Genomic DNA, 25556 nt, shown 5'->3' with positions numbered 1-25556 from the left:
GGGGAAGGTGTCTCTGCTGACACGTCTCTGCTATCAACCTCTATGCATCTTGAAATTGGGATGGAGGGTGTGGCTTAGAGATTACCTCTAGGCACTCTTTATCCTCACTACACCCCGAGGTTAAACTTTAGAAAGAAAATACGTATCCCAACAGCTTTCAAATATTTATTATAGTGAAAAATCAGTCTAATTATAGATAGTCTTTCCAACAATTATTATAAAAAAAAAATGATGACAGCTAGACAACAATGAAAAAGATATTACGCCTATTATTTTTGATGCCTGGTTTTGGGGAAACATTTTTTTTTTTAAATTATGAATATGATCCTAAGAATCAGAAGTGGGCAGACCCCACTTTACAAGGCAGACTCCAGCTGACTGTGACCTGCATCAAGTGACTCCCAGATGGGAAAGGCAAACAAGGGACTGCATTGTGCTTACCTTCCCAACTGTTTTGAAGATTAGCTAATGTTTTAAAATTGACTTTAAAATGAAAATCCTATAAAAATACAAAGCATTATGTGTAACATCCAAAGGAGGTTAAGTTTGTTTATTTCCCTTTCTGCTTCTTTCATCTTCTTTATTTCGTTTGTTCCACCTCCCTTTTCTTTCACCATCTGAATGAAATCCCATATGACCAACTGAACTCCGTTTATTTTAAAATGTTCAATGAGCTCATAAGAAAATAGAGTGTGCTGGGACTTTCTTCGGAGACCCAATGTGTGTCACTGTTGGCAAAAATAAAACGTAAGACCACAGTCCAGAAATTAAAGAAAACTGGAGAGGACCCAAATACAATATATATAAGATAGCTCCATATCACAGAAAGAAAATATTTAACCTAATCTAGGTACTGAGTTTTAAGAGCTGGTTTGGTTGGATATTAAACCCATTGCCATTGAGTTGATTCCAACTCACAGTGACCCTATAGGATGGAGTAGAACTGCCCCATAGAGTTTCCAAGGAGCAGCTGGTGGATTTGAACTGTCAATCTTTTGGTTAGCAGCCAAGCTCTTAACCTCAGCTCCACCAGGGCTCAGTTGGGTGGATATTAGGATTATACAAAATTCTAGTTGTAAGGAATATTCATAAATTATGTAGGAGAACATATTACTCTGAATAAGAGACAATTAAGACATTTAAGTAGCTAGCCAGTCTCTTTTCTCCAAAGTCATTAATTGTCATTACATCTTTCTGTATCTGTCTGAGGATGGCTTAGAAACATATAGCAATGATCCTGATTAATTGTCTAACTTTAATCTCAGACAGTATATGTCATTTCTAAGAGTAAATTAAAATTAGCTTAATAGCCTTTAATGTTCTACAACCAATAGTAATAGAAATCAAGTTCATTTCTTTAAAATGCACTTCTAATTTTAATTTTGTGTAACTTTCCAGAAAAATTTTAGAAAAAGAAATATTGTAGATAGTTTGTAAGAAAAAAGACATTGTAAATTTTGTATAGTAACAGAAAGTCAGTATTAGTGTTGAATATAGTAAAATAAATGATAAGAATTTAGAAAAAGTACCGTTTGATTTTATTTATTATCGTTTATTCTTTATTATATGTTATATTAATAGACAAAATTTATTAATTACTAATTATACTAATTGTACTAACTGTAATTAATCAGTATGCAAAATGAGAATATAAGCATGTACATAAATAATTCTGAAAAATTGAAATATCCTGTTTTAGTAAATCTCAAGAAAATAAGAAATTTGTGCCAATTGTTTTGTCATTATAATACCTCCAAACGAAGGCATTGTGTAAGTAACTTAGTAACACGTTCCTGGAAGTATAAAACAATCTAGAGTAATTGAAGTGGTGATAGAACCCAAGAGTGAATTCAATGTATGTTTAATGTTCAAACCTCGTGCTATACCAAACTTCCCTGTCTTTCTAACATTTATTCTTTTTGATAACCTGAGCTCTTCTTCATTACCTTTTTCATCAGAGTAGTGTTCAGACGCATAAAAAAGTAGGTTAAATTCAGTAAGTTCTCAAAGTGAGATGATCAGAAAAAAGAAAGGGGAAAGGCAGATAAAATAGGTATAAACCTGGAGCCAGAATTAACATTTATTGAACACCTAAGACTCAATAATCATGTCTGCAAAGTACTAAAACTGCAAATCAATTCAGTTAAAATTTTCACAGAAAGAATTACACCAAATTGACCACTTCAGCGGCTTTATGTGTAATATTGGAAACCCTGGTGGCGTAATGGTTAAGTGCTACGGCTGCTAACCAAAAGGTCGTGAGTTCTAATCCACCAGGCGGCCCTTGGAAATTCTATGGGGCAGTTCTACTCTGTCCTGTAGGGTCGCTATGAGTAGGAATTGACTCAACGGCAATGGATTTCTTTTTTTTTTTTAATGTGTAATATTGAAACAAATAAGTTCATTGATACGTAGATTTGGAAATTGCTTCAAAAAGCACATTAAAAGTATCCCTTGCCAGATATTTCAAAAATCTATGAGTTTTATTTTATAAATTCTTAATTAAGGACTCTTGCTATCTAACTTAGTCATCAACTAACTTGCTGTTTTGAAGAAGCATCAGTCTATAAGGGACAACTGTGGCTTGTGGGGACATGGGTGATCGTAGTAGAAAGTGACTAAGAGGGAATACCTGGGAGACTCCTGTTGGTGAGCCCCAGCAGAGAATATGTAATAGAATGATTTAGTGGGCTTAAAGTGGTTAAGGGCTCAGACTGCTAACCAAAAGGCAGGCAGTTCAAATCGACTAGCTGCTCCTTGGAAACCCTATGGGGCAGTTCTACTCTGTCCTGTAGGGTTGCAGGAGTCGGAATCAATTCAGTGGCAATGGGTTTGGTTTAAAGTAAAAAGACATACGTTTGCATTCTGGATTTACTGCTTATTGTCTACCTCACGGAGTCCCTGAGTGATGCAAACAGTTAACATGCTCAGCTGCTAACCGAAAGGTGTGAGATTCGAGTTCACCCAGAGGCACCATGTAAGAAAGACCTGGCAATCTACTTTCAAGAAATTATTGTTGTTGTTGTTAGGTGCCATTGAGTTGGTTCCAACACATAGCGACCTTATGTACAACAGAATGAAACACTGCCCAGTCCTGCACCATCCTCACAATCGTTGTTCTGTTTGAACCCATTGTTGCAGCCACTGTGTCATTTCATCTCGTTGAGGGTCTTCCTCTTTTTTGCTGACCCTCTTCTTTACCGAGCATGATGTCCTTCTCCAGGGACTGGTCCCTCCTGATAACATGTCCAAAGTAAGTGAAACGAAGTCTCACCACTCTCCCTTCCAAGGAGCGCTCAGGCTGAACTTCTTCCAAGACAGACCTGTTCATTCTCTGGCAGTCCATGGTATATTCTTCGCCAACACCATAATTAAAAGGCATCAATTCTTTGTCGATCTTCCTTACTCTTTGTCCAGTTTTGCGTGCATATGAGGCAATTGAAAATAGCCTTGAGTCAGGCGTGCCTTAGTCTTTAAAGTGACAGCTTTGCTTTTTAACATTTTAAAGAGGTCTTTTGCAGCAGATTTACCCAATGCAATGCGTCCTTTGATTTCTTGACTGCTGGGTGTTGATTGTGGATCCAAGTGAAATGAAACCCTTGACAACTTCAGTATATTTTCCATTCATCATAATGTCACTTATTGGTCCAGTTGTGAGGATTTTTTTGTTTTTTTATATTGAAGTGTTAATCCATATTGAAGGCTGTAATCTTTGATCTTCACCAGTAAGTGCTTCAAGTCCTCTTTGCTTTCAGCAAGCAAGGTTGTGTCATCTGCATATCATAGGTTGTCAATGAGTCTTCCTTCAGTCCTGATACCAGGTTTTTCTTCATATAGTTCAGCTTCTCAGATTAGTTGCTCAGCATACAGGTTAAATAAGTATAGTGAAAGGATACAACCCTGATGCACACCTTTCCTGATTTTAAACCACGCAGTATCCCCTTGTTCTCTTTGAATGACTGCCTCTTGGTCTGTGTACAGGTACCTCAGAAGCACCATTAAGTGTTTTGGAATTCTCATTCTTTGCAATGTTATCTGTAATTTGTTATGATGCACACAGTCAAATACCTTTGCATAGTCAATAAAACACAGGTGAACATCTTTCTGGTATTCTCTGCTTTCAGCCAAGATCCATGAGACATCAGCAATGCCCTCTTCTGAATCCTGCCTGAACTTCTGGCAGCTCCCTGTCGATGTTGTGCTGCAACCATTTTTTAATTATCTTCAGCAAAATTTTACTTGCCTGTGATATTAATGACATTGTTCAATAATTTCTGCATTCTGTTGGATCACCTTTCTTCGGAATGGGCACGAATATGGATGTCTTCCAGTTGGGTGCCCAGGTAGCTGTCTTCCCAATTTCTTGGCATAGGTGAGTGAGCACCTCCAGCACAGCGCACCCATTTTTTGAAACACCTCAATTAACATTCTGTCAATTCCTGAAGCCTTGTTTTTCACTAATGCCTTCAGTGCAGCTTGGACTTCTTTTTTCAATACCATTGTTTCTTGACCATATGTTACCTCCCGAAATAGTTGAATGCCGACCAATTCTTTTTGGTACAGTGACTCTGTGTATTCCTTCCATCTTCTTTTGATGCTTCCTTCATCATTCAATATTTTGCTTATAGAATCGTTCAAAATTACGACTTGAGGCTTACACTTTTTCTTTAGTTCTTTCAGCTTGAGAAATGCCAAGCATGTTCTTCCCTTTTGTTTTTTTCTAACTCCAGGTCTTTGCACATTTCATTATGATACTTTACTTTGTCTTCTCAAGCTGCCCTTTGAAATCTTCTGTTCATCTCTTTTACTTCATCATTTCTTCTATTTGATTTAGCTGCTCTACCTTCAAGAGCAAGTTTCAGAATCTCTTCTGATATGTATTTCGGCCTTTTCTTGCTTTCGTTTTCAATGACCTCTTGCTTTCTTCATGTATGATGTCCTTGATGTCATCCCACAACTGGTCTGGTCTTCTGTCATTAATGTGCAATGCATAAAATCTGTTCTTGAAATGGCCTCCAAATTCAGGTAGGATATACTCAAGGTTATATATTGGTTCTTGTGGACTTTTTTGATTTTCTTCAGCTTCACCTTGAAATTGCATAAGAGCAATAAATGGTCTGTTCTTCAGTTGGCCCTTTGGCCTTGTTCTGTCTGATGATATTGAGCTTTTCCATCGTCTCTTTCCGCAGATGTTGTTGATGTAATTCCTGTGTATTCCATCCGGTGAGGCCCACATGTCTAGTTGCCATTTATGTTGATGAGAAAATGTATTTGCAATTAGTAAGTCATTGGTCTTGCAAAATTCTATCGTGCAATCTCCAGCGTCATTTTTTCCAACAACAAGGCCATATTTTCCAACTACAGGTCTTTCTTCTTTGTTTCCTACTTTCACATTCAATCACCAGTAATTAACAATGCATCTTGATTGCATGTTTGATAAATTTCAGACTGGAGAAAGTGGTAAAAATCTTCAATTTCCTCATCTTTAGCATTAGTGGTTGGTGGGCAAATTTGAATGATAGTCATATTAACTGGTCTTTCTCGTAGGTGTATGGATATTATCCTATCACTGACAGTGTTGTACTTCAGGATATATCTTGACATGTTCTTTTTGACAATGAATGTGACACCATTCCTCTTTAATTTGTCATTCCCGGCATAGTAGATCATATGATTGTCTGATTCAAAATGGCCGGTACCAGTCCATTTCTGCCCACTAATGCCTATGATATTGATCTTTATGCGTTCAGTTTCACTTTTGATGACTTCCAATTTTCCTAGATTCATACTTTGTACATTCCACATTCTGATTATTAATGGATGTTCGCAGAGGTTTCTTCTCATTTCGAATCATGCCACATCAGCAAATGAAGATCCTGATAGCTTTACTCCATCCGTGTCATTAAAGTTGACTTTACTTTAAGGAGGCAGCTCTTCCCTAGTATTTTGAGTGCCTTCCAACTTGAGGGTCTCATCTTCCAGCACTATATCAGACAATGTTCTGCTGCTATTCAAAAGGTTTTCCTTGGCCAGTTTTTTCAGAAGTAGACTACCAGGTACTTCTTCCTAATCCAAAAAATTAGCCATTGAAAACCATATGGAGCACAGTTCTACTCTGACACACATGGGGTCACCATGTGTTATAATTGACTCGACAGTGATTGGTTTATCTATGTGTCATTGGGCAAGTCCCTTGACCTCTCTTAATCTCAATTTCTTTATCTAAAAAAATGAAGGTTAAGTGAGCTAATAGATCAGAAAATTTGTAGTTAATGGCGAGGAGTATCAGAAAGAATAAGAAGAGAATTTCCTGGAGTAGGAAAGGGATAAGCAGTATCTTGCAACAGAAAAGTATGCAGAGGATTAAAAAGAAGTGCACGGGCACTGATTTGATAACCACAGTTTATTTTCAGATTGATTTGTTATGATTTGATAACTGATCAAATAAAATGATGTTTCCATCTCAAAAGCTTAGCCTTTGAAAACAAGTGCAGCATTAACTGTTGAGAGTTTGAGCTTCAGTTGTGTAACAGTATCCCAGTTCCGCCACTTATTAGCTGAGGGTCCTTTGGCAGGTTGTTTAATTCCCCACTGTCTGGCACAAAGTAAGCACTGAAAATGTTAGCAGCTGTCATGCTGTTTTGGATGACTTTAAATAATAAAGCTAGTGCAAACAGGGCAGGGACACCACTAGACAACTGGAGGTTGCTGCAGTGCACCAGCTGCTATTTTGTTGTTGTTGTTCAAATGAATAAACTCCCTTAATACAAGCAAGAGATCCAAATGTCTACTGATTCACTACTTAGATTCTCCTGAAAATCCGATTTTGATAAGCCATTTTCTCTAAGCATCTCTAATTAAAAATTTTGCAGAGTGTTTTCTATACTTTTAGAGACAGTAGGGCAATTAGTCCACAAACAAATTAATTGTCCAGGAAAACAGACTGCCTTAAAAAATCTTAGGGAAATAAACCAATAGACCTTAAGTACATTTGACTTTTGACTTTTTCTTTTGAGAATGTTATTAAAACAAGGTGTTTGACAGAATGACACATTCTTAAAGTGATTTGGGGGATGCTGACAATTTAGTCAAAGGATTTTTGCTTTGTATGCTATTTTTATGGACAAAATAATCACAGAAATTGTCATGATTGAAAATTGTGAGCTCTTCAGTTGTGTGTATGTATAGTGTGTGTAATCAAGAATATCAATCATGACATAAAAAGAACAATTTGTGAAAATGTCTTAATATCTATTCTTGTTTAAATACTCTTTCTAACTAAGGAATAGTAATTAATGGCACCATTGGATTTTATTTTGTTGTCATAGTATAGGAAAATTGATTTCAGCGATTATTTTTTCATTTTTTTCCGTTTTCATTCTCCTGCTGGCATAAAAGAGATGTCTTACGTGAGAAATAGGAACAAATTATGAAAAAATATATTTCACCCTTTATTCACATCTAGAACTTTCTTGTTTATTCACTTGCTTTGCAAAATGGGCCTCCCACGTACACTTTGTAATAAAATTGAAATAGTAATTAGTTTCAATTACCTGTTGTGGTAATTGCCCTTACAATGGGTCATGGTTCCTAAATGGCCTACATAAGTCATCTCAAACATAAGATTGTATTTATTTTATCTTTATTCCTGTCTTCTATTAAATTTCTGCATAATTAGTGACCAGGTAATTAGTCTCACTAGTATAAAAGAAATATTTTTAAATAAAACCAGACTGGAGATATTATTACTAGTAAAACAACTAATACTAAGTGTCATTGAATTGTGAATTTTCTTGTAACATCAGACTAAGAACCAGAATTCTCAAAGTGTGTATTTATTTCTTCTTCCAAAGTTAGAGCTCAAAAACAAAGCAAATAGCTTTGATGTCAGTGTCATCATGCATTATGTTTCTGTAAGTCTGTATTTTGGGTACAGGCCATTGAAGCTTGTCTTTCATTAAAAATTTTCTTCAGAATTTTAAATTTAGTAATTTATTTTCTCACTTAAAATGAGAAATTCTGTAACAAATAAGTCATGTCCTAAAAAGTCAGTCAGAAGAATGAAAGAAACATGTGAAAGAATAACTTATGCCTCAAAATATCATAAGCACACAAAATAAATAAAACTAAGAAATAGCTAAACACCTTGGTAAAGTCTAACTTCTAACTATGTCTAGTTACCCATGCCAACCACTTTTAGTTTCCCAAACCAGGAGTCAGAGAAAAAAAGTTTCACTAAAAACAAATTACATGATCATTTCAGAAGCTTAACTGATGTGCACATGAGAAAAAATAAAATCTAGACAAAGGGTAGTTAAATTTAACAAAGCAGCACTCACTTTCTCTGCTAAGTCACTGAATGTATTTCTTCTTCTAGAATGTTCTGACAAAAGATGAATCATCCTAATGTCTTTATGTCTGATTGTCTTTTCCAATCATGCAGACTTTTGTATTCAGTGTTGTCCTTCCTAAGAATTTTTAAAAGCACTATGAAAAGAATAAGAAAAAAAGGTCTATATCTATTTTGATTTCCTGAAGGATTCCACATGCTTAATATTTTTGAAACCAATCTTTTTTTCCCTCAGATCATCATCTTGCTTATCAATAAATTTCAGTATGCTGTGCAAATACTAATAAATAAGACAATTTAAAATTGAATCAATCAGAAACTATTTATTATCCAATTTTGACTTTACTATAGGTGGTCATGTTAAACACAAACAAGCCAAGCCTTCTGCCCCACAAAAAACTTAAAATCTACAAAATCTTTCAAGCTTGATTGTAGTGCTAAGTAAGATTATTTAATTAACAACTTATATCAGTTCTACATAGCAGCACTGAGGAAAGGGAGACCAAATTATGTTTCTATGCTTATGTTTCGTACAGTCTATTCTGGTGTGTTGCAACGTGGGGGACATTACATGGAACTGTTCATTTGGAAAATAGTGCAGACTTCCTTGCAGTGTTGCTGCCTTGTATTCTGAGCTCAGAGTTATTATACTATTCATGAGTTTAGGCAATATACTTTGCACTAAAAATCCAGTTAAATTTTTTGTACTTTTTTCTGATATCTATCTCTGTTGTTTTACAAAACTGAGATTATACTACATATGTTTTTGCCACACTTGTTTTTCATTTAATTTGGTGTGATTCACCTGGCATGCCAAGGGTTATTTATCTGCATTTTTTTTCTTTTTCAAAAAATTTGTTAACCAATCCCTTAGTATGCAGTTTGTTTCTTAAACGGCAAAGTAATGTATAGCATTCCTTTTTTGCTAATTTTTTTTATCTTCTTAAGATGAATTCCTAAAAGGAAATCGATAACTCTAAAAAGCTTTAAAATCTAGTTAATCTATATCTATTTACTAATAAATTTACATCTATAATTATAGCCAAATTACTCACAGGCTATTATCCACAAATTGGAAAAGAACAAGTGTTGGTGAGGTTGTAGAGAAATTGGAACCCTTGTGTACTCTTGGTGGGAATTTAAAATGCTTTAGCTGCTGTGGAAACAGTTTGGTGGTTTCTTAAAAGTTAAACACAGAATTACCATATGACCCAACAATTCCATTCTATGTATATACCCAAAAGAAATTACATCAGGGGCTCAAGCACATACTTGTTTACCAATGGACATTGCAGCATTAGTCATTGTCGCAGCGGTGATGGTTGTCGGGGCGGCGGAGACAATAACCAATGCCACAACTCTTACAGAGAAGTGGGTCCAGGAGGGTCACTCTGAGGAGTCGAACCCAGCTTCAGTCCCAGGAGTTTATTTTATAGTCAATACAGCAAACAGTGAAGCAAATAACAGAACGATGGGCTTTGGATGAATAACAAGTTTCGGGCAAAGGAGGAGGAATTCAGGTAAACAAGCCAATCAGTAACGGGTTTGGAAAAACAAGTCGTGACAAGTCTCAACGTGTTCGGGACAAGTCTCAACATGTTGTGCAGCACAGAGGCCTTTACACATCCATATTTTAATGGCACATATCCCCACAAGTCACAATAGCTAAAAGGTGGTAACAACCCAAGTGTCCATCAAAAGATGAATGTCCACCAAAAAATGTGATGTATCCATACAATGGAATGTTACTCAACCATAAAGAGAACTGAAGTCCCAAAATATGCTACAACAGGGATGAACCTTGAAAACATTATCCCAAGTGAAATAAGTTAGTCACAAAAGGACAGATATTATATGATCCCACTTGCAGTAGTTTTACACAAATAACATGTACCTTCTACATTTGCTTGCCAGCCATGCCCCCACCCCGCAAAGTATTTTTGTAAGCATACTATGCTAATTTTTTTTTAGCAACATGTAAAAAAAAAATAACATCCAGATCCCCATTTGGGATATCCTTTCTGTTTGACATGGTAGCCTGCTAGTTTACCTTCCCTAAGTTGTCTCTGAACACAGTGGTCTCAGGTTTCTAAAGATATCTTTCCAGATTTTCCATAACCTCTATTCCCCACTCCTTTTAATTAGGTGGAACTAGGTGTGGTTTACTGGGATTGCCTTTCTTTATTCCCCAAAACAATATATAACTTTCTCAAGAAGGGTAGCGCTGAGGCTGCTTATGGTTCATTCCTTCACCCTGATCCCGTATCTACTAGTAATTTCTCAGTGTTTGTGATACTATACATCACTGGCAACCTTCTCTCAACTGCTCCTATGAGCAGATAGCATTTCACTAAAATCTTACTTTTCTCTGGTTCAAAATAATATTATTTAGTAATTTGGGAATTACAGTATATCTTCTAATTCAATCAGTTTTCACAATTTAATTTCCATTATTCCAAATCCTATGAAATGGAAAAAACAATGAAAGGAACTTAAACCACATTCCTAAGGCAACATGATATGTTGTCACTGAAAGTGCTACAGTGTAGAAGAGTCTGATTGTGTTGAGTTTGCTTTTACCCTCCAGAGAGAGGGAGAAAGAGATTGGGCAGATGTAAAAGAATGCAGCTATCTAGCAGATGTTGGTAGGGGATACGAAAGAAGGGGTGGTCTCCTATCATGTACATATGTGAGGCAGCCCTGGGTTTCAGTACCATGAGTCAGGGGCCTCTGATTAAAGGAAGGAATGAGCTGAGGGAGGAATGGAAGTTTTGGCAATTTTTCAAAAGGGTGTTTTGGCTCCCCACACAATGCCATTTTTTAACCTGCTAGAAATCAACACTTTAAAGACTACTCGCAGCTGCTGCTTAACTAGATGTCTGCTGACCAAGCAACTCTCTGAGTTAAGCTAAGTATGCAGCGCGTCCTGAGCACAGTGAAGTAGGACTCTGAGGTTTTCAGCCTCAGTAAGATAGAATCATAATATGTTTGGGCATGAGATTTAGCATTTAGCTAAAAATCAAAACCCAGCAAGCTAAAGAAAGGAAAGCAGCAACATCTCTGGTAGAGGCTTTCCTATTTTTTGCATTCCAGGCGTGGTATAATACTACCACCACCATTAGGAAGGAGGCTAAGGTCTATCTCCTTCCATAACTGTAAATAGGAGGCACTACAGAGAGTAATCCCAGCCAGTAGTATCAGCATCACCTGGGAACTTTTTAAAAACACGAGTTCTTGGGCTCCATCCCAGATGTGCCTGATCAGAAACTCTGTAGGTGGTGCCCATCCATCTGAGTTTTAACAAGTCCTCTAGGGGATTCCAGTGCACACTAAGGTTCGATTACCACTGGCCTACTGTGTCAAATAAAGACCTTAACAACCTACTTCCGTTTAGATCAGTCCAGTTTGGTTGCTGTCAAATTGACCCCAAATCATGGTGACCTCATGTGTGTCAGAGTAGAAATGTACTCCATAGGGTTTTCAGTGGCTCGTTTTTCGGAAATAGATTGCCACACCTTTCTTCTGAGCACCTCTGGCTGGACTTGAACCTCCAAGCACATTAATCATTTGCACCACCCAAGGACTTTTCCATTTAATAGATTTAATAATGGGTCATCTGTAGGGATGATGGCAGGTCCAAAGCACACCCTCACTCCTCCAGGTAATCTATAGAGATGAAATTGGGTTAAAAATGAGATTGACATTGGTGTTGAAGGAAGCTTGCCGATCCAGCACACAGGGCTGCCTCTAGCTCAGATATCCTGTGTTTGGCAGCTTTCTCCTGCAGTTTCCTTAGCTCCAGAGCTGTCTTGCGATTTAAACTTAGTCCTTTCTCATGGCTGCCTCGGGTCTGAGGAAGACTGGACTATCCCCAAGGGTGTCATTTGTTCATGTAGTCATCTGGTCAAGCTGTATGAGTCAGTGGTCCATATTCTTGTCCTATCTGCTTGAGAGATCTGGCTTTTGAGTTCCAAAGTATGCTAAGAGTCATTCCTGCTTCAGCAGATCTTCTCTACCTTCTTTTGTGTTGAAATTTTTACTTTAGAGTTGAGGTAAAGCAGAAAAGCTCGATAATAAAACCTATCCATTTTCCTTGTGTGCTTTGCTTAGATTTGGTTTTAAAATTCTTAAGCCTCTGCCAGGAGAGTAATTAGCAGCCCAGATAAGCGGCCACCTATGGCAGCTACATGTCTGCAGTCATGTCTATGTGAGGACGCCATAAATTTGATTAGAGAGTTAGAGATAGTTAGCAGGCCGTATCTCACTTTTGGGAGATAGGAAGTTAAAAGGGAAATTTAATAAGGAAGCGCATGGTTTTTAGTTTTTTAGTTCTGTGTCACCATCAATTTTTATATTTTAGAGGTTCACGTTCAGAGATTCTAGTGAATGAGGGAGAGAATTTAATAAGTAGAATTTAAGGAAGGTCTGATGAAGGAGAGTGTTACTCCACTGCATTCCACTCTCAGAAAAAGGTGCATCATCTTGGTGGATCTTCACTTATCCTCAGGTGATAGAGACAGCCAAGAGTCAACAGTTCCTACAGATGTAGAATCCTAGAGGGAATATTTTTAAATGAATATTCTATATTTATAAATGAATATAGTAAAATAAGAAGCAAGAATGCTAGGCACTATTGGAAATTCTCTGAAGAAAGGAAATCCAGGGAGAGTGGTGTTTGTGGAGGTGATGGGAGGTAGAGCTGAGTCTGGGGTACAGAGAATGTTGCTGGAGGGGTCTGAGAGAATGTTGAAAGACAAATTCAGAATTAAAATAAGAAGACCATCCCACCACAGGGTCAAACTGGAGTGGCCAGGAGTAATGAATGGCAGACACCCAGATGCAGGAAGTGGGTTTGTAAAGGAGGGTGGGCAAAAAGATCTCCAGGTAGTATTCTAAACCACTAGGCTGGGGGCGGGTGGGGGGGACAGAAAGTTTCATAGGGTCACAGTAACTTTTTTTTTTGTTAACAAACAAAACATTTGCCATTTCAACATTTTTGTATGTACACTTCCGTAACATTAACTACGTTTGCCATGTTGTGTAACCATCACCACTATCCATTTCTAAAATTTTCCATCACCCTTAACAGAAGCTCAGTGTCCCCTCAACAGTGACTCCCTCTTTCTGCCTCCCTCCAACCCCTGGTAACCACTAATAAACTTTGGTCTCTATCCATTTGCGTATTCTAGATATTTCCTGTTAAGTGGGATCATACAATGTTTGTCCTTTTGTGACTGATTTATTTCATGCAGCATAATGTTTTCAAGGTTCATCCATGTTAGACTGTTAGATGAATGAAGCCCAGATACACACAGCAGTGACTTTTTCTAGGGTAGGAAAAGAACTGTTAAAAGTGGGCAAGGAATTCAGATAGACATTGAAATTAGATAGTTATTCTGGGGCACTGATGTAAATTAACACGTGAGGCCCTGAGGAAGTGGAGAATTCCAGATCTGGTCTCTGCTTGGGGCAGCTTGCACAGTAACTGGGAGTACCATGCAAACACACTCAGGTCTTACTCCACATTGCAGGCTCCAGTGCTCAATGGAGGGCTTTGCCTTCAAGGGTCCTCAATAAATTTTTGATGTTGATGACAATTTTGACTTTTTTAAGACTTCTAAATTGAGTGAGTGACAATAAGTTGTTAGAATTTCCCTTAAAAATAAACTTGGAGAAACGAATCTTAAAATGGAAAATGAACATTTAGAAAGAGACTTAGAAATGACTCAACAACTGATGTTATGAAAGAGGCTTTGTGAATTAAAAGCAGACTTTGAGGAGAAAGATAAGTTAATTTTCTAACTCTTTGAAGAAAATTGTTTGAAATTTCTCAAAACCAGAACTGTTTCTTGTGGTTCCCCTGATTTAATTTACATTTATCAGGATATACTATTCATTTTGATGTGAAACAGAGTATCATGGCCTTTAAAATAGCTGGGTTAAATAGTAGTATATCATATTTTGTTGTTCTTTGTAGAAATTTTGGAGCCCAGAAATGGTAACTCTCTCTCCAGACAGCCTAGTCAGCATCTCTAAATGAGTAACAAACTACCTCCCTACATTTCTACCTAGATGTCTAAAAGACCTTTCAAATTTAACATGTCCCAAACTAACCAGTTAACTAGTTGCTGTCAAGTCAATTCCATAGAGTTTTCAGTGGCTGATTTTTCTGAAAGTAGATTGTCAGGCCTTTGTTCCAAGGAGCCTCTACACCTAAAAACCAAACCCGTTGCTGTCAAGTTGATTCTGACTCATAGAGACCCTGTAGGACAGAGTAGAACTGGCCCACGGGGTGTCCAAGGAGTGGCCAGTAGGTTCGAACTGCCAACCTTTTTGTTAGCAGCCGAGCTTATAACCTCTGTGCTGTCAGGGCTCCAAGGTGCCTCTCGGTGGACTCAAACTTCCAACCTTTAGGTTAGCAGTAAGTAGAGCACGTTAACTATTTGTACCACCCAGGAACTCCACACTCATCTCTCACCAAGGCTAAATAACCTCCTAAATAGATTCTTTGCTTTTGTGCTTGCCCCCTACAGACTATTGTCAACACAGCAGCCAGAGTGATTCTTTTTAAAGAGATCAGGATTTCAGTGTGACAAAGAACAGGAAGCATTCTGTCTAGGGGCTGAGAGTGGAGGGGAGTTTGTTTAATATGGAAGAGAGATTTGAGAAAGCAAATAGAAAGGTTTGGAAATAGGAATAGGGATGAAACTCCTGTATTTTTAAAAAAGTAATTTAACTTTATTAAGACTGTATTTCCCGGACTTGTCCACACAACCCTTATTTGCACGGTGCCTATTAACCTGTTACAGAAATAGTGCTGTACGGATTACAGTTTGGGAAACACTGGCAGAGCTCTCAAGGATAGCAGGGATGTGAAGCGCTCTACAATGGAAATGCTGCCAAGTCAAGGCACACTTGACTCTTAAGGTATCTGGAGGGCAGTGTTTGGACAAAGATGAGCCAGCTTCATGGCATCTGGGAGGCCACCCAGTGTAACTGGGTTGTATTTCATGACCATTTGTCTTTTCAACGCAACAAAACTGAGAACTCTGTGAAATCAGGGACAGTCATAATTTCTTTGCATCTTTGCATTTGGCTTATTTTTGAGCATATTAATAAATGCTAAATAAATATTTGGTTTTATTGAAGCATCCAAAGAGCAAAAAGATTATTACATAATTTCTTTTTTCTTCCTACTTTTGTTGGAGGTTTATTTTCCACTTAGGTTTTTAACCTCATGTTAAATACTCATATGTGTTGGAGCTAATTGTAGATTTTTAATAGTAATTTTTACTTACACCTTTCAGTACCTTATGTACCTACATAATTTCTCTCTGATAATTTTGACAAAATCGTTCTAGAAAAAGAGAACTAAAAAAAGAATATTTGATAGTTATTATTGAAATAGTTTTACTGATTATTGGAAATACATACAATAAAGAAGAAATAGTAAAGAAGATTTGAGAAGTTTGTTGGTAATTCATTCATTTAAAAGTGGTGGTGTTCCTTTAAAGTAAAATTCTAAAAACTGAATTAAAACTATAAAGCTATGCATATCTGACCAAAAAGTGTTATTACTATTAGAAAATTACAATGGAGATATTTTTTAGTTAGCTCACACAACATAATAAATATGGTTTTGTGTATAGAAGGTAATATGTGAACATTAATATATAATATATTCAGAGATACGCAGAACTTAATGTTATTAGAATAAATATGCAAATATAATTTACAATATTTACAAGAGATAATGAGAGAGAGATGCATGAATTTGCAAAAGTCAAATGCAACTTATTATATTGTTCCAACGTGGGATATAAAAGCAAAGATATAAAACAGTTGGAAATTATATTTTTTGAGCCTGGTACAGTGATGAGTCATACTTGAATTTTTGTTTTTTTAATTTTAGTGTAATTTATTATGCTTATATTAATAGCCTCTTCTGAAGGTACTTGCTGATAGCTAAATACAGGAAAAAAAGAGAGGACATTGGTAGAAACTTCTAATCTCTGGCTTGTTTGACATATATACCATCCTCCAAGGTTAGCAGTTGTTGTCGTTATTAGGCGCCATCAATTTGGCTCCAACTCATAGCAACACTATGTACAACAGAACGAAACACTGCCTGGTCCTGTGCTATGCCTACAATCGTTGCTATGCTTGAGTCCATTGTTGCTGCCACTGTGTCACTCCATCTCGTTGAGGGTCTTCCTCTTTTTTGCTGACCCTGTGCTCTACCAAGCATGACGTCCTTCTCCAGGGACTGATCACTCCTGACAACATGTCCAAAGAATGTAAAACGTAGTCTCGCCATCCTTGCTTCTAAGGAGCATTCTGGTTGTACTTCTTCCAAGACAGGTTTGTTCGCTCTTTTGACAGTCCATGGTATATTCGATATTCTTTGCCAATACCAAAATTCAAAGGCATCAATTCTTCTCTGGTCTTCCTTATTCATTGTCCAGCTTTTGCATGCAATAAGATGCGATTGGGTCAGGCGCACGTTAGTCTTCAAGGTGACATCTTTGCTTTCCAACACTTTGAAGAGGTCTTTTGCAGCAGATTTGACCAGTGCAATGCATTTTTTGATTTCTTGACTGCTACTTCTGTGGGTGTTGATTGAGCTGTCCTTTATTCTGCTATTCTTAGGACCGAGTTCACCAGCATTTATTGCTGAGCTCTACCTCCCTCTATAATGTGGTTTAAGAGAGTAATATAAACTCAGCCTAAAATTGGCTATTTCTAGTCTACTTTTCTGATTATAAAGATGAGCACACAGAGGCTCAGCAACATATAGTTGAAAATTGCCTGCACAATTTTCCACTCTTGAAGAACACATTTTTATGACAGTCCTAGGCAGTTACAATAGGAATCTTCATTTCCACTGCTGAGATTTATCTTGACATAGAGGCCCTTATGCTCAGGTTGGCTGAGTAATGATTGTGATTTGGAGAATTGTTTGATAAATGTCTGTGTGATCATAAGAACCGTCTCATGTCCGCTGGACCTAGAATTTAGGTGAGCATGCTGTTAGACCATTGCTTTCCTTCTGCCCAGTTCTCCACTGTAGTTTCAGTAAAAGCATTTGCTTCTAATCCTTTCTCCACTCAGAAGAAAAGCACATTCTACCTTGAACAATCTTTCTACGTACGCAGAAGGAAATAGAATACTTTTTCTTATGGGTTAGAAGAGCAAAAACACCGTAATAAAATGGCTTGAGTAAATTTCTATTTCTACCTTGAAAAGAAGAATGTCTGATTTTAGAGTCTAGAAGTTCATAGTCCCTTCACCAATATTTTGTCGTTCATATTGTATAATTCAGCATTGTCCCTCAATGATCATTGTTAATTATTTAGGCTTCAAGGAGACAGCCTGGCAGAAAGGTCGGAAGAAACATCACAGATACTTCATTCTCCAGATGAACTAATCCCAGATTCCTTGGGTAAGTTTTAAATCCAAAAATACTTATTGTAGTTTTAGTGGCACTTGAAGATTAAAATAAAATAAAACCGAACTAAAAATCTTCCCCCGCCCCAAATCAACAACAGCTGCTGGTTACATACCCATTCCCAGCACACTCCTTCTGGCTCTGTGTGTCATGAGGTTAAGGTCAGGGAAGAAAAGCAAGCTAGAAGAGTGGATGCTGAGAAGAAGCCTCTTATTGCCTGCATCTGCCTAAGGTACAAACAGATCAGCTATGTGTTGGCTATCCCAAAATGATGTCACTAATTCCAACTTGTTTTTAGAACTCCACATGTCCTGCTGGCTATCCATAAATTGGATCTTGAATCCTGCTGTACCCCTAATTCTCATTCTGACATCATAGGACCCATTCAGTCTTCCTTGGCAGAAATGTCAACTTCATACTTGATTTTCCTCCTCTCTCATTCCGGGAGTCCCTAGGTGGTAGAAATAGTTAAGTGCTTGGCTACTAACTGAAAGTTGGTGGCTTGAATCCACCTAGAGGCCTCTCAGAAGAAAGCCCTGATGATCTATTTCACAAAAATCACAGCCATTGAAAACCCTATGGAGAGCAGTTCTCCTGTGAAGCACACGAAGTGGCCATGAGTTGATACGGGATCACCATGAGTCACAGTCAACTTGCTGCAACCTTTTTTTTTCTCTTATCCCTATATTGGTCATTAAATCTGTCAATGTCTCTTCAGAATCTCCTCTCCAGTCTCGCCTCGTCGTCAGCCTCCTTGTCACTGCCTCAGTTCAGGTGGTTCTCTTTCTCTGCCTAGTGTAGCAGCCTTCTAAAAAATAAGGCTGCTCATTTCATTCTCATTTTATATGGACAAAATCCAAACTTCTTAACTTAGCATACAAATTTCATGTCCAACCCACTGCCTTTGAGTTGATTCCTACTCATAGAGAACCTACAGGATAGAGTAGAACTGCCCCTTAAGGTTTCCAAGGCTATAATCTTTACAGAAGCAGACTGCCACACCGTTTCGCTGCAGAGTGGCTGGTGGGTTCAAACCACCGACCTTTTGGTTAGCAACCAAGATCTTAACCACTGTGCCACCAGGGCTCCTAAAGTTCATGTCAGGAGCACTACAAAATGTTTGCTGAATAAATAAATGAGCAAATGATCAACTGATCTAAAAAACATCACCTGCATCATCAGTCAGTACTGTGGCTGAAAGCAGCTGGCACATCCAATTGGGATAATTAGAAGAGAAACTACAGGAAATGTTTTCTTTAATTCTGGATAGAGAAGGACATCTTAAACAAGATGCAAAAATACCTAGCCATAAAACAAATAATTGAGAAATTCAACTATTGAAAATTTTCGTTAGATGCCAGATAAAGTTAATAGAGGAAAAAAAATATGAGAATATATTTGCAACAGATATCACTGACACAAATTAATATTTAGAATATATAAAGAAAAGAAAAACAAACCAATAGAAAGATAGGCAAAAGAGATGAATAGCTATTTCACAGGAGAGGAATTGGCCAATGAACATATGAAAATGCTTATTTACACTAGTAATGAGAAAAAAGCAAATTAAGACCACAGTGAGATGCTGTTTTACAATCATTTGTCAATAATTAATAACTGACAAAACTAAGTGCTGGTGAAGACATAGATCAAAGGGAACTCATATGCTACTAACGGGATATAAATAATTTTGGAAAACAATTTCCCATTATTTTAAAATGTTGACCATTTATATAAATTAAAACTCAGAAATTCCATTTCTAAGTAAAGATCATAGAGAAACAAGTCTTGTGAACCAGGGAATATGAGCAGCTATGTTCATAGCAGCGTTGTTAGTATAAGCAAGATTCGGTAGGTTTGTGGGCAGGAAAATGGATAAATTGAGGAGTTGTTACCCTATAGGGAATTGAATGCATTTCAGCAACACACATAGGATGAATGAAATGAGTAGTATGCTAGTAAATGTTTAACAATTTGTTCTCTGAAAAAGAAACCCCCTCATTCATAGGGATTGATGATTTCCATGGTGTAAATACTCCCACCTCTGTGGCTGATTCAGGAAATCACCCTGACTTCACTCACCTCAGATATGGGCTCTCCTAACTGGTGAGTAGGTTCCAGCTCACCACTGAACGAGTCTTCAAAATATATCATTGATTGAATAAATGCAAGTCATAAAAATCCATTTTTCTAAAGCTCAGAAAACAGGCAAGTCTAAATAATATGTTCTTTAGCAAAACATAACATAAGTGATAAGACTGTATTTAAATGAGGGGATGATAGACCCAGACTGTTGCTTATCCTCAGGGGATCGGTAGACACTGGGGGATAGAAGAGGAAGGAGCCCACAGGCATACAAAAGTTATTGGAAATGCTCTAATTCTTAAATTAGTTGGTGAGTTTAGAATGCTGATTTTATTATTGTGCTTTGTTATTTAAATATACATTATATATATTCTTTTTTGTATGTCAAATGTTACCTAATAAATGTTAAAAAATGGAATGGTATGAGAACATAAAAAGTACCTTTGTAGCCCAATACAAAGAAATGATGATAGTTCATATATACCCAAATCTATTGTACTACCACTGACATGGTGCACTCTCACTATAAACCTTTAACATTTATAATGACAGTTGAGCAATGTACCCCTAACGAAATGGAGGCCCCACACCGCCATTTGTTGGCATTCTCTTAGCTTCTGAGGTCAGCCTAGCCTCTCCTCACTGGTACTGTTGTATCTGTACCTGGACTTAGGCCATTCTTTGCTGACTACTATGTTCTTTCTCCTCCCCTCTGCCTATGCAGATCCTATGCTCTAATACCTACTGCAAGTCTCCCTGACCATCAGCCCACAGCTGCGATTCCTTTTCCTCAACCCCTAATTACTCTTCAGTTGCTTCTTGGGTGTGTGTTCTTCTCATCTCAATTGGATTGTATGCTTCTTGAGGTTTGCCTGTGTTCCCCACGGGGCACAGTACAAAACTAGGAAAAAGACAGATACAGTTTGAATATTTGCTCATTAATTTTTAAAAATTCTGTCAGATATACTCCAATCCACCCATCTACAGGTACACATCACTCAGCGATCGCATTTATATAATTACTGAGAATTGCAGGGATATTAAATTCTTGGGAAGTTAAAAGGCAATCTATCTGTAATATGTTGTTGACTATACTTACTTGCTGCCGTTGGAAAAATGCATTCATTAAATTTAAGCTCCTTTACTGAAGTGTTGATATCCTGCAGTGTTCACATTCAGATATTAGTAGATCTAATCAACAGATTCCCAAATAAGAGTTTCTGATTTATTACATTCCTTTCTACTTAAGTCAATCAGACCACTAGCTCCAGTAATTAAATATTACTGACATTATCCAAAAGGACTAATGCAATTTTCATGTCAACTGTGCTGTGCATACACATTGAACTTAGTGAGCATAAATGTATAATTTTGTGAGTACGAAAAGTGTTCTGACATGAGCAGCAAAAGTAAACATGATGACTGGAGGAAGTTGGATACAGCTAGATTCCTACCAGTCTTCCCAATCAACCACAGAGGCTATTTTCTAGCCCAAGTGTTGAAGAGACTGTTAGACTTTGACAAAATTACTTTGTCTTTCTATGCTTCAGTTTCTTCCTCTCTAAAATGAGAAGGCTAGATAAATACGCTAATACTTGACAGATTTAAAGACTCATTTTCTCCCATGTGATTAAAAAAAAAAAGCTCAAGAAATTGATCACTTATATTTTAAAAATCATATATACTTATAAATTACTCTGTAGTAGACAGATCAACTTATTTTTCACATACTGTATTTGCACATCAATTATTATGTAGTGTATTCACAATACTTAAATTAAAAAATAACTGAGTGTATCTCTTCAAGCAATAAACACTAAGCTTTATTTTCCTGATGTCTGTTGTCTTTCCTAGCTTGTTAGATTTGAGTCCTGTCACTAGATTTGAACAATTTAGCAGGGCCCATTCAACTTAATAGCTCTCAATATGATCAGACATGTGACTTCTTAAATATTCTGGGAGAACTTCACAGTTGTCCCTCTACTCTAAGCTGAATGGGCTTTACCATATTATAGATCTCACTGGAAATGGCACACGTAACCTGGAAGAACTCAACCCAAACAACAACAGAAAATAAAATCATAAAAAGTTACCAATATTCTCCCTTTATAAATTCCATGGGAGAAAAGTTGATAGAAAATAATCTTGTTCAACATTATTTTCAAAACACCTAGTAATATGCCTGGCATACAGTATTTGTTGAGTAAATGAATATACAGATATACAAGTTAAATGAATGAATGAATACATACGTACATAATCAAACCAGAGTGGTAACCCTTTTTTAAAAACATAAACTACTCACTAAGAGGAACTTGAGAAACCATTTATAAAAAAAACAGTTGCCGTCAAGTCAATTCTGACTCATAGTGACCCCATGTGTCAGTGTAGAACTGGGCTCCATAGAGTTTTCAATGACTGATTTTTTGGAAGTAGATTACCAAGACTTTCTTCCAGGGCACCTCTGGGTAGAATCAAACAGCCAACCTTTTGGTTAGTAGCCAAGCGCATCAACTGTTTGCAGCACCTAGGGACTCCTATTTATAGTATAGTGTTTCTAATTAGAAAAAAGAAAATCACCAAATCCACAAGAATATGGTTTTCTTGCCTTATATATGAAAATAGTTTGCTTTATAATGTAGAGTAGAACTTTTTAATAGTATTTATTAAGCCAAAATTGGACTCAAATAAGAATTTCAACACAAAGAAAACAGAAAAGATGCTGAGTGAATACTGAAATTACTCTAGCATTTGCTGCACAGTCCTATAGAGTAGAGTACAGACTTGGATGACTTAAATTATGGTTAATTTACATCCTAATTTAAAGAGCCTAGCTATTTGTAACTTTTACAACTGGGTTTTAAAAGATGGGAGTTAAGTATTCTTTGCAAGTGGATTCTCTCCTGATTTTTTCAACTAGAATTTGCTTCTCTTTAATGTCTATGTCTGTTTTGAAGGATGGTAGGTAAAATTTTTAGGTTTATCTACAATTTGAAAATATATGTGGTTCTCCCAAAGTTAAGTTTTATGGTAGAAGACAGAATATGTTCTAAAATAAAATCTATATTTACATTTAGGTAAACTATGTGCTCTGGGATTTAGTAACTTTTCTTCTTGAGTGCAAAATTCTGAATTATCAGAGACAGAGAGCTTCATGATTCAAACAACTTTGATTGTGGCTTTGTGCAAACCTTTCTTTTCCATTGCCTCCCTGGTCCCAAGTGGCCATTAAGAATTAAAGGATTTAATGCTCTGATTTTCTTCCCAGGGAGTGCATTTTATGCAACAGAAAAACCTGTCTTCATAGGTATGTGGAACTGAAGGAAAATCTTCTTTAGGGATTCATGTGGCTTTCTCAAATATTAATAGAAATAAGAAATCAATTTAAAAAGTATTCAGTGGTTTAAAATACCTTCCTCTTGACTGATTTTTTTCTTTGAATTGGAGTTAAAATTTAACTAAGGAAGTTGAGCGTAACAATCTCTGATACAGAGAATTTCTAGTTACCCAAATACTCAGAATTATGTATAACCCATGGGGATGACTGTTGTTATAATTTAACTCATCAGACATTTAGAAGGAATTGCCATCATTTTATTAATGTATTTGAAATTCATCACTCACCCACCCTTCAGTCTATTCAGGCTAAGAAATCACAGCTTCTGGCTTGACACATTAAAATGGAAGATCTACCACCAATTAATAATATGTATCCTTACTTGAACTCTTTTTCGGGTTTTCTATCCCTTTTAAAAGAAAGAACACAAAGATACTTAAATTGTGTAACCAATAAAAAAAAAAAGTGAATGGATAAAACAGCAAATAATATTAAATTTCAAAAAAGAAAAAAAAAAAACATTAAATGTAAGTTCCAACAATAAGCTGGATAATATATCAAAAGAAAGATAACTGCAGCTCCTGTATATTCCTGACTTCACTGTACCCCTTCTAAATTAGGAATACTTAACATTTTTCATCCACCACTCATCTGTCAGCTTGTCATACTGTGGTGGCATGCATGTTGTTCTGATGATGGAAGATATGCCACCGGTATTTCAAATACCAGCAGAATCACCAACAGTGGACAGGTTATCAGCAGCGCTCCCAGACTAAGACAGACTAGGGAGAAAGACCTGGCGATCTACTTCCAAAAATTAGCCAATGAAAACCTTTCAGATCACAACAGAGTATTGTCCAATACCCTTGGTTGGAAGTCACTCAAAATACACAGTGGCCACAACAATGGACTGGATGATTGTGAAGATGGCGCAGGACTGGGCAGTGATTCATTCTGTTGTACATGGGGCTGCCATGAGTCAGAGTCAACATGAGAACAACTAACAACAACAACAAGACAGTTTTCATAAATTGTCTTTAAGCTAAATAAGTATCACCCTCCACTTCATTTTAACTCACAGACTCTGATTTTTCAATAACCAGTTCAGTCACTTTAATATTCTTCTCATGATAAGTGTATATATTGGTTTAAATATCAGAGAATTAAATTATATATCAGAGAATTCGTATGTAACTATAATTTATTCATTGTTTTTATAAAAATAGATTCATTACCTGGAACTGAAGAGGCCCTAATGGAGGAAGGTGAAGAATTTGAGAAAGCATCTAAATTAACAGGACGTGTAAGTATATCCATTTGTTTATTTTTTGTCTCTAAAACTAATGTATATTACCAGTAGGAAAATACAGAAGGAATAGAAAACAGCATTCTTCAAATTAAAGAATATTTTAAAATATCCATACAGGATGCTTGTATCAGTAGGTGGCCAACTTCATTACAGGTATACAGATATACAGCAAGATTGTACTAACACTTTTCTTTTCAGCAACTGGGGAAGAAGGTTTGAACAAGGTGGAGAAAGCTAACTTCTGGTGTTATTAGGTGTTTACTTTTACATATGAACATTCTAAAAGATTATGAGCTGCCCTCGTAGACTTCAGAAAGTTTAACTATACATATTTTTATAGAAAAATAAATGTTTTGCTTATCCTGGAAGCACACTTTTAACTTAAGCATGCTATTTTAAATTGTGAAGTCCTTGTGATGTTTTTGTTAAACCGTATCTCTTCAATAGAGTATACTGGGGAAAACTATAAGGTTAAACATTTTTAAATGTAATATAATATAGTGTTAAAAAAAGAAATAAAAATGGAAATATGTGTGTGTATAAATTCTAAACATAAAGTTTATAAAATACATCAAGTTGCTAAAAACTCAACCCGATTAATAATGCAGTCTTGTTGTTATTGTGTGCCATCCAGTTGACTCCGACTCATAGCAACCCTATATGCAGGGTAGAACTTCCCCATAGAGTTTCCTAGGCTGTAATCTTTATGGCAGCAGATAGCTCTGTCTTTTCTGCCTGCTGGTGGGTTCAAACAGCAGACCTTTCCTTCAGCAGCCAAATGCTTAAACGTTGTGCTACCAGCGCTCATTAATGCAATCTTGGGTTATCCTAAATATAATATATGGATGGACTGGGTTCCTATACCACTACAATCTCTCATTAAATCACATTATTTAGAATATTTTTATTTTATTTTATTTTACTGTGCTTTAGATGAAGGTTTACAGAGCAAATTAGTTTCTTGTTAAACAATGAATACATGTTTTGTGACATTGGTTGCCAACCTCCGAACGCGTCAACACTCACC

The 25556-nt window shown here is 36.7% G+C and overlaps 1 protein-coding gene across 2 annotated transcripts in view; it reads left to right on the top strand.

Moving 5' to 3' along the window:
- The window catches only part of CUNH8orf34 (chromosome unknown C8orf34 homolog), a 478679-nt gene that overhangs the window by 352704 nt on the left and 100419 nt on the right, over nt 1–25556 (top strand). For both annotated transcript variants that reach the window (XM_023727760.1, XM_023727758.1), the window contains 2 exons: nt 17707–17792; nt 24447–24523. In XM_023727760.1, the coding sequence (XP_023583528.1) occupies nt 17707–17792; nt 24447–24523 (163 nt within the window). The remainder of the gene's footprint in view (nt 1–17706; nt 17793–24446; nt 24524–25556) is intronic.

Source organism: Trichechus manatus, unplaced genomic scaffold, assembly GCF_000243295.1.
Source record: "Trichechus manatus latirostris isolate Lorelei unplaced genomic scaffold, TriManLat1.0 scaffold00018, whole genome shotgun sequence".
Lineage (NCBI taxonomy): Eukaryota > Metazoa > Chordata > Mammalia > Sirenia > Trichechidae > Trichechus > Trichechus manatus.
This window is presented reverse-complemented; position numbering and strand designations above follow the sequence as displayed.